Source organism: Phanerochaete carnosa (assembly GCF_000300595.1).
Source record: "Phanerochaete carnosa HHB-10118-sp unplaced genomic scaffold PHACAscaffold_5, whole genome shotgun sequence".
Classification (NCBI taxonomy): domain Eukaryota; kingdom Fungi; phylum Basidiomycota; class Agaricomycetes; order Polyporales; family Phanerochaetaceae; genus Phanerochaete; species Phanerochaete carnosa.
This window is the reverse complement of record NW_006767632.1, coordinates 2,894,138-2,910,657: the sequence shown is the minus strand read 5'-3', so window position 1 is coordinate 2,910,657 and position 16,520 is coordinate 2,894,138. Positions and strand designations below refer to the sequence as shown.

At 54.3% G+C, this 16,520-nt stretch overlaps 4 protein-coding genes and 1 non-coding gene across 5 annotated transcripts; 3 read left to right on the top strand and 2 right to left on the bottom strand.

Annotated features, from left to right (window-relative positions):
• Positions 1-50: 50 nt before the first annotated feature.
• PHACADRAFT_256826 (uncharacterized protein) lies at positions 51-6,385 on the bottom strand. Its single transcript, XM_007396140.1, has 14 exons — positions 6,315-6,385; positions 5,996-6,073; positions 5,124-5,817; positions 3,961-4,980; positions 3,645-3,895; positions 1,818-3,585; positions 1,656-1,754; positions 1,441-1,601; positions 1,278-1,388; positions 908-1,222; positions 538-846; positions 261-476; positions 179-207; positions 51-121 (listed from the first exon to the last, which is right to left on the bottom strand). Exons 3-6 carry the CDS (start codon positions 5,697-5,699, stop codon positions 3,012-3,014), a joined length of 2,421 nt encoding a protein of 806 aa, XP_007396202.1. The 5' UTR covers positions 5,700-5,817; positions 5,996-6,073; positions 6,315-6,385; the 3' UTR covers positions 51-121; positions 179-207; positions 261-476; positions 538-846; positions 908-1,222; positions 1,278-1,388; positions 1,441-1,601; positions 1,656-1,754; positions 1,818-3,011.
• Positions 6,386-8,105: 1,720 nt separating this feature from the next.
• Positions 8,106-8,202, top strand: PHACADRAFT_t79. Its single transcript has one exon. It is a non-coding gene; the product is annotated as a tRNA-Leu (tRNA).
• A 146-nt stretch (positions 8,203-8,348) lies between these two features.
• PHACADRAFT_256825 (uncharacterized protein) lies at positions 8,349-9,635 on the bottom strand. Its single transcript, XM_007396139.1, has 9 exons — positions 9,540-9,635; positions 9,414-9,472; positions 9,294-9,357; positions 9,185-9,237; positions 9,050-9,133; positions 8,804-8,987; positions 8,676-8,741; positions 8,582-8,621; positions 8,349-8,527 (listed from the first exon to the last, which is right to left on the bottom strand). The coding sequence occupies exons 1-9, from the start codon at positions 9,548-9,550 to the stop codon at positions 8,519-8,521; spliced, it is 570 nt and encodes a 189-aa protein (XP_007396201.1). The 5' UTR covers positions 9,551-9,635; the 3' UTR covers positions 8,349-8,518.
• Positions 9,636-10,778: 1,143 nt separating this feature from the next.
• PHACADRAFT_121888 (uncharacterized protein) lies at positions 10,779-12,047 on the top strand. Its single transcript, XM_007396138.1, has 3 exons — positions 10,779-11,076; positions 11,135-11,334; positions 11,387-12,047. The coding sequence occupies exons 1-3, from the start codon at positions 10,798-10,800 to the stop codon at positions 11,592-11,594; spliced, it is 687 nt and encodes a 228-aa protein (XP_007396200.1). The 5' UTR covers positions 10,779-10,797; the 3' UTR covers positions 11,595-12,047.
• Positions 12,048-12,207: 160 nt separating this feature from the next.
• Positions 12,208-16,518, top strand: PHACADRAFT_174051 (uncharacterized protein). Its single transcript, XM_007396137.1, has 12 exons — positions 12,208-12,365; positions 12,414-12,584; positions 12,636-12,705; positions 12,795-13,246; positions 13,299-13,599; positions 13,639-13,890; positions 13,962-14,008; positions 14,057-14,119; positions 14,195-14,374; positions 14,432-14,775; positions 14,833-14,941; positions 15,035-16,518. Exons 1-12 carry the CDS (start codon positions 12,225-12,227, stop codon positions 15,056-15,058), a joined length of 2,154 nt encoding a protein of 717 aa, XP_007396199.1. The 5' UTR covers positions 12,208-12,224; the 3' UTR covers positions 15,059-16,518.
• Positions 16,519-16,520: the final 2 nt, after the last annotated feature.

Genomic DNA, 16,520 nt, shown 5'->3' with positions numbered 1-16,520 from the left:
CCCTTGGCGAAATACCCCGGACCGAGGCTCGCCGCCGCCTCGGGATGGTGGAAGGCATATGTCGAAGCATACAAGAGGGAAAGCATCGTGGATCGACTCTTCGAGCTGCATGAAAAATATGGTATGTGGATGCCACATATATACCGATCCGACTAACAATTCGTTAACTCGAGAGCAGGCGATGTCGTACGGATCGCCCCTGATGAAGTCGGTGGCTCCAATTTCCCTACATATGCACACGCTGATTCGAGATCGCACAGCTCCATTTCAGCAATCCTGCTGTGTACAATGAGATATACAGCTCGCGCTCGCGCTGGGATAAGGATCCGAAGTTGTACCCACCCTTCGGTGAGGAGGCCACGACCGTGACATTCACGACGCTCGAGTACCGCGAGGCAAAGCGGCGCAGGGATCTCGTCGCCCCGCTCTTCTCGCGCAAGTCGGTTTTGAGTCTGCAAGGAGTCGTCCAAGAGGGTGTGAGTCCTTGTTCATTGTCCTTTCTTGTGGCTAGCACTGACACCATGGTTGACCGTACAGATCGACGAGCTCTGCGAGGTCATGGCCGAGCGCGCCGCGGAGGACAAGGTCGTGGACATCTTCCGCGCCTTCCGGTGCCTCGATTTCGACAACGTGACGTCCTTCTGCTTTGGCTGGTCCCTGCACACGTTACGCGAGCCGGACTTCCACGCACTGGTTGTCGAGCAGATGCACGACGGGAACACTGACTACCAGTTCTGGAAACACCACCCGCTGCTCAGGACGCTGTTATTGGCTGTGGTGCGCGTGGTGCTCATGTTCATGCGCATGTGGGGAGGGGAGCCGAAAGGATATCTTGAAGTGTACAAGGTGCGCGGTAGGCAGTGGCGTCTTCCATCGGCGCAGCGCTCATCCTACTCTGATTGGCCAGAAACTCAAAGAGCAGGTCGACACGTACATTGACCAGCCGAACGCACTCGAAAACGCTCCGCATCCGCTCGTATACCACACGCTCTTGGACCCCGCACAGGGCATGAAACTGAACAGAGCGTCCTTGCGCGACGAGGGGAACTTGCTAATCGCCGCCGGCACAGACACGACGAGCAATGCATCCGCGCTCGGGACAGTTTTCGCTCTGGGTGGCGACGGGTACATTGGTGAGAAATTGAAGGCGGAGCTCAGGGCGGCCTGGCCGCGACTGGACGAGAAACCAAGGCTCGAGTTGTTGGAAAGTCTGCCGTACCTAGTAAGCGCCTCTTCACCAAAGCTGCAGTTAGTTCCCTAGCTAACTTGATGCGCAGAAAGCCGTGTGCAAAGAGTCTCTGCGTCTCAGCCATGGTGTCTTCTCTCCCATGATGCGCGTCGTCCCGCCGCAGGGCGCGACACTTGGTGGACACTTGGTTCCCGGCGGGGTGCGCCTCTTCTCAGATGTCTGTATATTGATGTATTGACGTCTCGCGCTAGACGAAAGTCGGAATAAGCAATCTTTTCGTGCACCTCAACCCGACGCTCTTCCCCGATCCGCACACGTTCCGGCCCGAACGCTGGCTCGAACCCGGCGCCGAATCTCTCGACACCTGGCTCGTCGCGTTCTCCAAGGGGCCGAGGAGCTGCCTTGGCATCAAGTGCGTACCACCTTCTCTGGACCGGCAAATGCAGCGAAGCTGACTCCAATACAGCCTCGGATGGTGCGAGCTTTATATGAACCTCGCAAATTTGTTCCGACGATTCGACCTCAAGCTAGAGGGCGGCGTGCAAATGTTGTTCATTGGAAATTCGTGAGTGACGATCTTGCTAGCGCGAGGGGCGTACTCATAACGGAGGTTATAATCCTTGCGTAGACCCGTTCGGCCGTATGACCTCTGGCACCGAGACTGCTTCCTGCCTCACTACGAGGGACCGGACCTGCTCGTTCGTGCAACGCCCGTGCTGGACTAAGGGGTAAATGCCTTCAATCACCTAGATGAAATCTAATCGGTCTGGCGACGGGGATCTATAAGATCGAAACTGGAACGGATGGGCATGAGCATAAATTATCCAAGATGCGCATATGCAATAAATACTCTAGGTATGAGAGCATAAGCCCGATACGAGGAGCATGGACAAGTTACCGAATGAGGGGGTCAGATTAACGATTGGAGAGGCGATTGTCAGTGGGGGACAATAAAGAGATGCCAATTCGAGAGCGGGTCCTGATTGCATGGGGCTATGGGTGTATGTGTATAATCGAGAACGCTTGGGCGTCGGAAGTTGAGGAATGATAGAGATGACATGAGGTCCGTTTGACAGCTTCACACAGACGCTTCAAACAAACTTAGAACACAGAGTGAGGAAACGGAGATGAATGTCGTCAAGAATAAAATGCCGATGCCGGACACTGAGAACAAGCAATAATGGAACGAGCTAGTGGCAGCTAGGCTGCGTTGGGCACCGGGCGCGAGATAAACCAAAGCCGGGAAGAAGAGCGAGAACGGAAAAGAAGTGAACAGGCAGACAAACAGACACGATAACCAACAGTCTTAGCTTGAAGGATGAGAGTGGGGCCGATCTTGTGATGGTGGAGATGTAGTAAGGATGTCGTGCGGATGCCTGTCCATACTTGCGGTACTAGATGTTCGACACATATAAGGCGTTGAGATGAATCTGGCTTGGGCGAGTCGAGAATGGACGAAAGGTTTCTTGATGAGCGGATGGAAGATGGATGAAGGTATTCCGAGCGAGGCCGTGATTATTCTTGGGAGAGTACGAGTCCTCCGCAGCTGCTTGTAGGTTAGCCATTAGCAGAACGATCGAGGATACAGTCGGAATGCCGTCTGGATAAGATCAATTGGGGAGGCGCAAGACATGCAGAACTTGAGGTAGGCGATGTGCTTGTGGTGGACGGGATGTCGTTCACAGGAGGTATTGTACATGTCGAGCATTAACTCGGCGTCAGCATGAGGTCTTGAGGCGGGCATCAAGAAAAAGGTATGGAGAATGATAAAAGGACCGTTGGCCATCAGAATAACACTTGTTTTTGAGCGAGCGAGGGCAGCCTAGTGACCGAGCAGCTTCGACGGTCCGTATGTCTCAGCCTTAGCCAAGGGCATTCGCGGCATCTTGCCGCCCTTGAACACGACGCTCTTCGTGGGCGGCGGGCAAGGACTGTCGTCGATGATGTCCGTCTCGGAATCTTCGACGTCCGTCGGCACCGTGCCGCTAGAGTCTTCCTGGAGTGTCTGGAGCAGACCGGGCGCCCTGCGGCTCCGCGCCGCGTTCCCCGCCGCGTTCCCCGCCGCGAAGAGTGCGTTGGCGCCTGTCGGCACGCTGCTGCGCTTCGACTGCGCTGCCGGCGCGACGGGTGCTGCAGCGAGACTATTCTTGCCGTCACCATACGCGTACGACTTGGTGCGGCCGAACTTGCCCTTGCGGAATTGGTCAAGGTCCTCCTTGCGCGACATCGCGTAACTTGGATCGTCCATGCGCACATAACCCGGCGGCTGGCAGCGTACGCCGCTCTCCTTGAAGTATTGGCAGTAGCCACCTTCAAGGACATAGACCTCCGGATAATGAATCCTAGGGTAGACGTGTCCATTCAGCATGCGGTCCTTCGAACGTAGGTGTTTCGCGCTGTAGAATCATCCTTGAGCACGACGAGAATCCACTCCAGAGGCTGGGCGCAAACTTACAACGTAGGAGCCCTCTTCTGGCTAAACTCGCAGTGGAAGATAAGAATAGTCTTCTTCGCCTGGTCACCGCTCATAGATGGCTCGGGCTTCTGCACTCGGGCACCAAGCAGGAAATCCTCCACGCCTTGCGTGGTATTGATGTTGATCGCACCAGGAACGTGCCCTCCATTGTACTCGTAGTCGAATCGACAGTCGATCACGTGGAAGGTATCGATCTGTGTGTCGTAGTGGCCATCCAGAAGCCCATCGAGCTACGTTGCGACCGAACAATAATAAGTCAGATAAGGATTCCGAGAGGAACAATGAGTAGACGTACAGTCCGGCACGTGATCCTCATTAGCCCGTCCTCACGGACACGGTGGCAGGGCAATAATTTGCCTTGTGCTTCGTTATCGCCGAAGCTACCCAGCTTGTTCCCTGCATTCAGGTACTTGCTTCGGGGCGTATCGCGCTCGGCGGTGCGCACAGCTTCGCGCTCCTTCTTTGCGCTGTCACGCAGCGTTGTAGTCGCACCGATGCTGCGGAAGTCGTCTGTGCCATCACGTCGCCGTACTGTCCTGCCCTGTTGACGCTTCGCGTACGCTTGTGCTGGCGAGCTCATGTCGGGTCCATCCATCGAGTAGCTGTTCTCCTCGGACGAGAAGGACTCCATGAGGTTGACGGAGGGTGGGATCATCGCAGAGAAGGCGCGGCGGGTCGGGGGAGCCGCATGGCGAGGCTTAGGCTCGACGCGACCGAGCTTAGCAGTCTCGTCGTCATCGTCAATGTCCTGCATAAGCCGTGGGTACGCGCTGTGCAACTGCTCAACATCGCTTGGAGCAATAACAGCACTAACGACTGGGCGTCGCCGCTTATTGATGTTGAGCGCGGGTATTGGCATGGCGCGCAAGGCAGGCTTAGAGTTCAGCCTCTCGAGCTTGTGCACCATGGGTGACTCTTCCACTGGTGCGGGCGACGAGTCAAGGTTGTACTCGTCGAGGGGAGGTTGGTGGACGGTGCTGCGCCTTCGCGGCGCGCCGCCTGGTACTGGCGGCGACACTGACCGTCTCTTCCTCGGGGGCTCTTCCTCGATGAACATCGATGCAGAGGCATCAGAGCTGAAATCCGGCGCATCGATGGGCGAGGACGAGCGGTAGAAGTAGCTGTCGAACTGAGTGACAGTGGGTGCAGCAGCGACTGGGGTATCCTCGTCGTCTGTAAGCTCACTGAATCGTGTTACCGTAGGGGCGGCGGAAATGGGTGAGTGAGGCTCGGGGGCCGAAGATGATTGCGAGTGCCATGACGTATCGATGTCCATCCCGTCCGTGGAAGGCGAGGAAGGTGCGTCCATGTATTGCTGGCATAACTGTATTAGCACACGAGCCTCCAACGGACACCGTGAAGAAGCGAAGCATGACGAGCGGGATGTGGTGAAAGTATGTGAATGTAATAAATATGGCCAAAAGTGATCATATGCGACGAAATAGACAGGCTGCTCACCTCAGAAACCGACCGTGAGATGTTCTCCCTGCCAGACGACATCCACTCGAACGGCAAAGCCGCTCTCTGCAATTTGCGACCACCCTTCTCCTTCTCAGAGACCTCGTCGTCGCCATCGTCGTCCAGGCCGTCGGCACTTGCATTGCTAACATCAGTACCAAACAGCCGTCCAGAGCCAGTGTATGACCTTGGGCGGCCCGGGACCTTATCCGCCGCGGACGAAGGGAGGGGTAGCTGCAGCGTGTGATTCGTATCGCGTTCGCGCTCGGATTTTGGACGGTAGAAGAGTGGTTTGGTGTTCGCCTGCGGCGGCGGCGGCGGATGGAACACCCGTGGCGGGGCAGGGGAAATGTCCATCGGTGCATAGTCTCGTGAGTCTTGTGCGTCCGATGAGTCGGGCAAGCCGAGGTAGCGTTGTGTCCTTGGGGGACTGTTCAGCGACATGCTGCTCGCGAAGGAGTCTTCGAGCTCGAACTCGGCTTGGACGTCCGACGATAGGAACGCGTTCACCTGGTCTTCGCGCGTAGGATTAGAAGAAAGCCGGATGGAGGGAAGAGTGCGCGTGAAGAGCGGCATTTCGTCTAGCTCTTCGAGGATATTGCCTGTGCTATGGCGGGTATGTGTATGTTTCTTCTGGAACAGACCCGTTGGTGAGCGTGTGATACTGGACAAACGTGCTCGTTTCGAGTGTCTGGATGGAGCCATTAGCCGATACGGATTCGGTGGTGTTATACAGTGAGGATGGTTTGATGTAGTAGAGTAACCGCCAAAGTCCAGGTCGTCCAACGAGGTTGCACAGCAAGAGGAAAGATGGTGTCAGCACAAGTTCAAGCTGGCCATAGCCAAACTGAGAATGGCGAGATACGTACCAGATTCCCTTATTTAACCTGAGCAGCCGCGTTAAAACGGTTCTCGATCGTGGCCTGGTTGCGTTTGCAGATGTTGTCCGGCTAGCATAAGCCAAAGATGAACTTGTTAGTTTCCGAATGATGGGCTCACAAAGGGGAAATAGACAGATTTGGGAGATAACTAGGACTTATACGATGATGCCGCGGGCTGGGCTGGCCAACAGAGTCACCCGGCGGGTCCGAGATGTATTGGGCCTGAGCACCCATTGTCCGACCGATATAGGTGAGCGGCTTTGGGCGCCGGAAGATCGATCTTTGTTGGGAGAGAAAGCGATGCACTCACGAGTAGCGTTCGTTGTAACGTTGGCGTTGAACTTGGAGGTGAACGAAGGTGTTAACGGAGGAGGCCGCGCCTATGGTCGTAAGGGGTGGTCAGCGCAAGAGACAGGGTCGTCGAACACGCCGTAACAGGGCTGTTCTCACGGTTTACGTGCGGACGTTAAGTATGGTCGTCTGTGGGTCCGTCGCCGCTGCCGCTTACCGGGGACGCCGAAATCGCGGCCTTCCGAGATGTGCAAAAAAAGGAAAGGAAATACGCAAAAAAAGGGGAAAATGGTGGTTGGGATATCGCTCGGACGGCAAGGTTTCTGTTGATGCACCGACACCATATACGACGTCTATTTACGCGTTATTTGGCTCATGTTCGACTTCCGCTGACATAAGTCATCGACTCTTCCAGTCTTGGCAATGTCGGTCCGCACCCGCCGGCATCGCCGACGTTCTTTTCCACCAACGTTCTTATCCCTTGCCAAGATCCCTCGGTATTGTGCTCAATAAATCTCAGTTCGTGCCATATATAATGATAGAGCCCCCAGGAAGCTGCCTATCCTCTATGACAGCTCTCAGTTCTCAGTTGAGCTGCAGACATACGTGGATGGTCGTCTAGCCTCAGCTTCATCGGAATGTTTCAGGCCAAATCTGACGCAGAGTCCTTTGATGGATGGTACCAGTCCAATGAAGCTCTGTGCTATCGTCCCGCGTGGCTTCCAGGACTGCCGAAGTGCTTTCAAAACGCGCAGCGGCGTGCCGCGTAACGTACGCGATTGAGTGTACTCCAATGACCCTTCGTATTCAGACAGACGGTACTACTAGCGTGTGAAAGCTTTCAGCACTAAGGTACGCGGCTGTCTTGCATGACGAAACATATGGTCAAGATCCCCACCGCCGTGCAGTTTCATACCCTGGTCGTCACACGGTCATCAGGCAGGAGTCTGAAATGTTTTAACTTCAATTAGCCTTCCGTCTGGCTTCCAACTTCCTATCACCAAGTCAACGGGTGCGTTCAAACTTCGCAGGTTGTTGATGTGCTGATTAACCTAGTGATTTGGTTATAAAATTTCAAAGAGGGCGAGCATGGGCTACACATATTCAGGCCCAGACGTGAAGCAACGGAACACCCCTACCAGAGGAGTACTCATTCCAGAGGTTCATTGCTGTTCATTGACATCAAGCCGGTGAACTAAATGCTCAGCCGTCACAGATCTCCACGTAAGAAAACCAAGCTCTTCGGCGCAGCAACATTCGCAGAACACAAGCCGTGTGCTGTTGGTGCGCTTTTGGTCTTCGGGGGAACGTATAATCAGGCCGAGTAGACTGTCTCCAGCATCCGCTTCGATGATGCAACGCATATTGCACCCAAGTTGCCGTACAGTCCCTAACGATGTGGAATAAGTCTTGCCGGACCTGGCCAGGGACGCTATCGCCGCCTCAGTACGCGAGGCGTTCCGTCTCGCGAAGACCCAGACACATGCCGTACGCTGCGTTGGGACACAGGGCGATACGAGGGTCGTCGCGTACTAGCAACGTAACAACATTGCAAAAACGTCTTCACGGAGTCTAAGCCCCGCGATGCACACCGATAAATGTGCGAGGCTCGCGGAGGCGGACAGTGGCGCCACGCAACGGTCGCTCACAGGTCGCGGACTAAATCTTCGCTTTCCAGAGCTCTAAGATGGTCTTATCCGGACCTTTCGACCATCCTGCTTCTCCAGACTCACCCTGAAGTTGACCGAGTTTGGTCTGATATTCAAAATGGTTCATGTATCTAGACTTTTAATGTGAAACTTCTTGTGCTGGTGGCGTGGCCGAGTTGGTCTAAGGCGTTGGATTTAAGTTTATGCTTGATTCCCAATGGGCGTGAGTCCGCGCGAGTTCGAACCTCGCCGTCACCACTTTCGTCCTTTTTGCGTTCTGTTTGCACTTTGCAGTTGTATTTCAGTCTTCGCGTATGTAGTACATGTACGGACAGTGCTGTATCATAAGTGTACCATGCGCTGTAACTATGCTCATGATCATCATACTCATACACTTTCCTGTTGTCGTGCATTATTTGCTAAAAATGAGCTTGGAGGATAAAGAAGGGGCTATGGATGAAAGTGACACTTGACTTGATTGCTCTACAACATTTCGAATTCTGCTTCCATGGTACATCCGCGATTCAGAACAGTAAGGATAATTGATTACAGACATGAGAAGAGAGGGAGAAAATCACAGAATCTGAGGTTCCGGTTAACTCACATAAGAACAGCATGAGGAGGCTCAGCCGCGTACCTCTGAGATACTGTCACGACCTCCGGGCATCTCACGAACCCTGTGGTCCGGTGATCAGGCAAAGACGCAAATAGACACCGGTAACACCGCTCACCGCCTGGTCGGTCTGAAATCAGCCTTAGGCGCGGGGTTCTCGTCCCAGAATGAGCCGGATTGCTTCCTACAGTTATCCGTCGTGCCACTGTCAGTCTTCTTAAGCCCTCGATGCACGAAAGGACAAACCGAGTCTGAGCCGCGGCACTGTCCTCTTGCTGAGCCTGCGCAGACTGCTCCTCAGACTGGCGCGGCGGCGCGCCCGCGAGGGCGTCGTCGTCGGTATAGTGCGCGAAGATGTCGTGCGTCTCACCGCCCGGAGCAGCACGCACACGCCTCGTAGGCCTGAAGCCACCGTCGTCAGAGGTGGATGCTGTAGCCATACGTCACATAGTTAGGTTGGCGGTGAGCGCATGACCTTGAGAGGGAGCGCACCTGGGACGGCGTCGGAGGCAGAGGGGGCTGCTTCTGCAGACTGAGCAGGTGTTTCTCCAGACAGCTTGCCGAAGGTAGCGTATTCTATAATCGGGTGTCAAGAGTCCGTGTAAACCACGGGGTATTAAAGCATACTGGGTAGCTTCTGGATGTTGTGGAAGTTGGTATCCACGGTCGTTCCCGTGTATCTGCCAGTTGTTCCGCTCAGCACTCTCAGCATGGGATTGTCCAGCTGTGTACATACCTGAGGAACTCGATAAGAGACCGCTTCGTGAAAACGATGCGTGTGTTGTCCCAATCCATCATGCCTGCCAGGATGCCCTTCGTCGTGACGTCCGGCCATGCTTATTGCTCAGAAACCCACCGATGCCTGCTGACCAGTTCTTCTCTTTGTTCATGTCTATAACATCGGTGGGCGTAAATCTTTCATACCAGAGTCACAGCACACTGATCAGTGACACATTCACAGAGGCTTGAGCGCAGGACTTACGTAGAAGACATCTTCGCTGGTATTCGTGGTGGGTCGAAGGGTATTTCGCCACTAGCGCGGATGCAAGGACTGGTTGGGGGCTTTGGATGGGTGGGGAACGGTAACTATAGTGATGAGCTGCTAGAGTTGGGCTCGTTCCTGCTCGAAGGACGAGAAACACGAATCGCGACCGTGGAAGCTCTCACGTGCTACGCGAGGACGCAGACGCTCATGGAGCGCCCATCCGCGCATACAGTTGCGGACAGGCAAACTCGACAAATTCGACGCCTAACGTAAGTCGATTTTTCTAGCTTCCGCAAGTTGTGTGAGATGTCGGGAAAATGCATGAATGGGACGAGAATAGACAGTAGAAGAGAGTTGTACGAGCGAAATTTCTCTCCGTGCACTTTTGGCGAGATACCTCAAAAATTTGGCCGACGCTTCAAAAAAATTAGTAAAAATAACGAAAAATATACCAATCGACTCCTTTCGACGAGCAGATTATGATTCCGCTGAGAGCGCCCATCTCGTAGAATATTTGCGCCCAGAATTTAATAGCCTTTATGCGGGTCCCACTCTTCAACTTGTACGGCCGGTCGGTTGCGGAAACGTGCTCGCAGCACTGCAGAGAAACCTCTGTTCAATGACGCAGAAGATAGCAAGTTCTGCTATCATTGTGAGGTCTGTAAAGCCTTGAGGTTCAGGTAACAGTAGCTTTGCTCACTGAGTGCTCATCATTAAGGCCAGACATGTCTACTTGTTTCTCTCTCCATTTCATTGTGAACCCAACACCGTTTGGTTGTCTTACAATATTGCGCTGTGTGGTGCTGTCTGACACAGATTATAGTACCGGGGCTAAATTAAGTAGCACTGGTTGCCTATTGTGACTCTGATGCGCTGTAAGGAGAACCGTGCGGAAGTGAGAAAGGGGTAGCATCGCGCAATTTTGGCTGCGTCGCACTGTCTCTCGGCGCACGATGATGTTTCTCGAATCTCGACGCTGCTAGGGCCCAACTTGGGACATAGATTAGTTCTATGCGTGCCCAAACTTGCCGCAAAAAGTGGCCAAAAATTTTCCGGCGCTAAAACGTTGGAGGTGCATTTTTGAGCTCCTTTCGCCTCGCTGAACCCTTTCCTGTACTCAGTTTAGTCAGGAAAATTCGCATTCGAACGCCAGCGCTTTTGTCGAGTTTGCCTGTCCGCAACTGTACCGAAATCACTTCCCGTTTCCTCGTCTGCCTCTCCCGTTTGTTTATCTAAGAGCTCTCAGATCTTGGCTATGCTAGTTTCGAAAATTTTGCGACGGGGTATACCTACTGCTGCACGCGGACACCGTTCATCCACGTCTTGGCCGCTCCCTTCCGCGGTCTACACCAGCCCCACACGCACACACGAGGCGTCGACGTCCAGTACTCCATGCGACTTCACAGAGAAGCAGCGACATGCACTAGATGCTGCTTTGCGCGTGGACCAGGCCGGCGAAATTGCGGCCAACTACATCTACATGGGCCAGCTTGCGGTCCTTGGTCGAGACAGGGTAGCGGGCCCGTTAATCCAAGTGAGCACGGACATTGACAGGCTGTCTCAAGATGCATAAGACTCATGAAACGGCGCAGGATATGTGGGACCAAGAGAAGAAGCACCTGTACGTCATGAATAAACTGCAACTTCAACATCGTGTGCGGCCAACGCTGCTCTGGGAGGTCGCTAAGGTCGCTGGCTTCGGGCTCGGGGCCGTCACCGCTCTCATGAGCAAAGAAGCTGCCATGGCATGCACTGAAGCCGTTGAAACGGTTATTGGCGAGCATTATGACGAGTGCGTTACACATACTATCCCAGAGCGCAGTAAACTGAAAATGCTATCACAGCCAGCTAAAGGAACTGGACAAAGTGAGAACATCAGACCCTAGTATACCTCTGCTCAAAGACATTATTCGGGAGTTCCGAGACGATGAGCTCGAACACTTGGACACAGCCGTGGAGCATCACTCCCAGAGAGCACCGGCGCATGCTCTACTGAGTACAGTTGTCGGCGCGGGTTGCAAGATTGCGATAGAGCTTTGCAAGCGAATATAAAGGGCCGCGTAACGTAATACTGAACCCGTGCAATGTAACATAAAGCAGAGGCGTTGACTGTGGAAAAACGTTTAATACCGATTGCACATTCTCAACTTAAGAGCGTTCTGTTAACGGCTCGCCCCTGCGCTTTGCAGACCACTTGAACTTTGTCTAGAGAGGAGTTACGTGGATGTAGCGTAGGAATAAGACGTGCAACTTACGTCCGTTACTGCACAGGTATACCAGATGAGACCAGGAACTACAACCAGGCCGAGAATTGACTGGACGGTCGTCTTAGGTGTGAAGCGGAAGTGCTTGTAGACATTCTCGCGCTGTATATACAGACATTAATATCAAAGATGACTCTCGAGGAGGGCCGAACTAATAACCATGAGGTTCCACCGCTCGATGGCGGGGTCGTGCTAGAATACGCGGGTCAGTTCGTTGCAATCCGGTGAATGCTGTTCGCTAGATACATACTTTCACTGGTCCTACATCGACACAAAATACATTCTGTGAGTACAGACGACTCAATCGTGCGCACCCACGTAAACGCACCATCGTGCCCGCCAGCCATGGTGAAGTCGGGAAAGAGAGGAAAGTTGGCTCATTTAGCGCCTATCTTCCACTTGACTTCACACCATCACCATGGCTTACAACCGCGAGTGGGACAGAGGCAAGGAGACCTGGCAAAACCAAGATTGGACCGACCACAACGCGCGGGGGAACGTGCGAGAGCGAGACGAGGACTATTACGGCGAGGGAAAACGCAGGAAATACAACGATGGGGTGCGTATTTTGTCACTCTTGCAGGAGCATTGGAGTCAATGAGCACAGGGTCACGGTGCCCCCGCCGCGGGACATGACGATAGCGGATATGAGATGTATACTCAAGGACGAAACCACACGAATATCTGGTCTGACCACGGGAAGAAACGACATGGGCCTAGTGAAGCCAGTCCACACGTAATCTTCCTTGGCTTGGACCCGGATTTTAACGAAGCGGACGTGCGTACATACCTTGAAAATTCTTATCATCTGTGCTCTGATGCTATACAGCTTCAAGCCTATCTCGTCGGAAAGAAATGCACACCTGAGACCGTGACAATCATCCGAGATAGATCAACAGGCACTTACTTGCCCCTTCACTCCTGCATGTGCAAAGTGCATTAACATCTTTCTCTCTGTCGCTCGCATGCGATTTTTTATTTATTCAAGGTCACTCCCGCGGCTTCGGCTTCGCACAGTTTCCAACCGTCGAGCAAGCCCGTGCCTTCGTCGACCCGCTCTTCCCGTTTATTGACCTTCCGCCACCGGCATCGCATGGCGCCACCGCTCGCACCGCCTTTTACAAAGCCCTCGAGGCAGGCCAGCAGCACAACGGTCGCCGCATCAAGATTGACTATTCGCAGAGCGCAAGCCCGGCGGGACGACGGGGCCCGCTGAACACAAACGACGGCACTCGGGACATTGGCAACACCCAGGGCCCCGTGCTGCTCTTCCGCGGGCTGGACCCGCTGTCCGGTCCTCAGGCGATTGCACAGGCGATGAAGCTGTCGTCTGGGCCCGGGAAGGAAGGCGCAAAAGGCATGAAACGCATCGTCCTCATCAAAGACAAAGTCACGATGGCTAGCTGGGGCTTTGCTTTCGTCGAGTTCATTGATGTGCAGGTATGTCATACGTTGTCGTATTATCGAAATAGCATTCAAAGTTATATCACAGTCCGCCGCCGCCGTGCTCGGTGCAACGATGTCTCCACAACTTCACCCCTCTGGCTTCCGGATCTCGGAGCGACCAGTGGCTGCGTCGTTTGCCCATCCTGAATCTTTCCAGCCGATATCTGACTTTGCTATCAGAGATGATGCTTGCATCGCATCTTCACTAAGCCTCGGTGGCGTTGAGGGCACGTGGGTGCGCTATTGGGACGAGAGCTCGGCTATTGCTGTGCTCGAGTTCAAAGTTGACTTGCCGGTGCAGCCTACTCCTGAACAGGCTACAAAAGAGAAGAAAAAAAGGCTCAAAGGTGAGCGGGAAAGTGATCGTTGCTTACATATCCTGATAGACCTGGGTTTAGTCGACAAGCTGGCTGACAGCAAGCCTGCGGAAGCGTCCACTCTCCCGGTCTCAGATAAACCTGTCACACTAAGCTTCAAGGGTGCTCTCGGACAGAAGACCGCTTTGACAACCCCAGCTGCCAGCACGACTACAAAGAAAGCTGCACCCGCTGCACTCGGTTTCTCGTTGAACGATGAGGAGGGTGACGAGGAAGATGACGAGGCAGGGGAGAAGAATGATGCCTCCGCGGACGACAAGGGTCTGTCTTACGCCTTAGGATGCGAGAAAGTGCATTTGTGGATGTGTGCATTGACGTCTCGCTCGATGCAGTTGCTGTTGCGAAGAAGTCGGTCGCGCCAATGGTTGCCAGCAAGAAGGTATGTGTTCCCTCTACTGGCTTGACACAGATATCTTATTTTAAACAGACGGCGAATAATATCACGAAATGGAACCAAGTACAAGAGGAGCTCAAGGATGGCCCGGTTTCCGTCGCTGGCCCATCCACCACAACGGTATGCTTGTCGCTCGATGTGGCTTTTTCCCGATGAACGACGTTCTGGTAGGATGTCGCGGCGCCCTCTTTGGCACCAATAAAGGCCAAGGATAAGTCAACAACACCCGCGCCTGCCGAGGCCGAGTTCGAGTTCTCCGACACAATGGCGTTGACATGCTTGCTCTGCGCGCGGCAGTTCAAGACCTTAGACCAGCTGAAGCGGCACAACAAAGAATCTGAGCTGCACAAGGTATATCACCCCTCTCCGCTGTCTGTAGTCGGACATTGATAGAGTCACCATCCCTAGAAAAACTACAAAGACGCCAGCTTGCGCGAAGTCGCACGTGAGAAGGCTAAAGCCACGCGGGCCAAGGCCGAGCAGCAGCAGCCCAAGTACCGCGACCGCGCCTCGGAGCGGCGCACGATCTACAACCAGCCCGAGATTCCGCTACCCGAGTCCAGCAGCAGCAGCGGCAAGGGCGCGAGCAAGAAGCGGCACGCCGAAGGACCGCCGCCGCCGCCTTCGCCACCTCCGCCTCCGGTGAACCCCGGCGAGGACCAGAACAACGTCGGGAACAAGCTGCTGAAGATGATGGGCTGGACGGAGGGCACCGGCTTGGGCACAGACGGCGAGGGCCGTGTGGAGCCGATGTGAGTTGTTATTTGGTCTTATGTGAGGGGCATTCAGACGCTGACGATGTTATGCAGCCAAACTGCGATTTATGCCCAGGGCGTGGGCCTCGGCGCGAGCAAAGGCAAAGAGATCGGCAAGTACGCTGAGGGGTACACCGGATACGTGCAACAAGCGCAGGAGGCGGTGAGTGCTCTACTTCCATGCGAGCGTTTTGACACACGGAAACTACGGAGACCTGAGAGGACGCGTACTGACCGAGCTTCATGGCGGCACTAGGCACGAGAACGCTACAACAGCTGAAGCACACTACGTGGTTCTTCTGTGAGGATGACTGACGATCTAATACTGTCCTTGCTTCTACGGTTCGTGTCCATATGTATTATTTATTACTCCAGCATGGTCTCCAGTGGCCAGGCATATTAGTCGGATACATATCATCCTGCCGTTAGGGCACAGGTCGACATAACGAGTAATACAGCTACTGCGTAAGGAATAAAAACAAAGAGCTCGTGTCTCAGAAGCGGTGGTATGGGTCGTCGACAGGCTAGAGAGTGGAATGCAAACCGAGAGCTCAGAACAAGACGAAGCCGAGACCGCAGAGAGCCGCGAAGAGGACAGAGGAGAGGGGTGTGAAAGCAGAGCCGGCACCGTTAGATTGGCTGCTGGAGGAGCTGCTGCTAGTAGGAGACGGGGGAGCGGTTGAGGACGCGATGGTCTGCGCGGCGGGCAGAGTCGAGGTCACGACGGGGGCAGTCGAGGACGGCGTAAACGTGGCAGTACCCTCCTCGACCGTGATGTATATTCCCTGGAGGATGTTAGCACATATCTGCTTCGGGAAACACGGATCAAGCACTTACAGCTACGATGGGACCAAGGTTGCTCGAGTTGACATAATCAGTGAGGTTAAAGGTCGAAACGCCGATGTTGGGGGTGTTGAAGCCGTCGGGTGCGGTGAAGTTCTCCGGTTGGGTATAGAGAAGGATGACGTAGCTGTACTACATCAGCCACAAATGCGAATGAGGAAAGGCAAATCGATGTGACTGACCGATGGGCACCGCTACCTTGCGCGGGAGCAGGGCCAGCGTAGTCGGTAATGGCAACGCCAGAGCTGGTGGTCACGTTGAGCGGGTCGGATCCTACAGGAACCAAAGTATTATGAAGGCTGCGCAGAAATCAAAGGTGCAGACGCACCAGTCAGGGTGACACCGTTGACGAGCCAGTGACGCGTCTGTCCCTGGGTCTCGTCAGTGCCGACGGGACCAGCATCCGCCATGACCAGGGTGTAGTTTCCGCTGAGCTGGATAGTTGAGTTGGCCGGGGTGACCGTAAGGTTGGGAGTGGGCGAAACCTCTGTATATCTATCAAAACAATGGCAGACACAGCGAAAACAGCACACGTACGGTCCTGGGTCAACTGCTGGCCTGGAGAGATGGAACCCACGCCAGAGTACGACAAAGCCATGACCGCAACAGGGTCGAAGGTTGTCAGAAGCGAGGGCACGATGCCTGCATTGCTAAAGTGAGCCTCGATAGCTTCAATCCCGAGCTCGGTGTTGTTGGCCTGCGCGGCGACAAGGGCGGCAAGGGCGACGGACACAAACGCGGAGGTGAACTTCATGATTGCAAAGTTACGCAGTACTGCGGATTATAAAAGAATGACAGCCGGTTGCAAGGAGCGACGATGAAGGAGAGAGGAAAGTGAAGGGCGTTGTGCCCGCACATGATGGTGGTTTATATATCCTGCGCCTGGCTTCGAGCTTCGT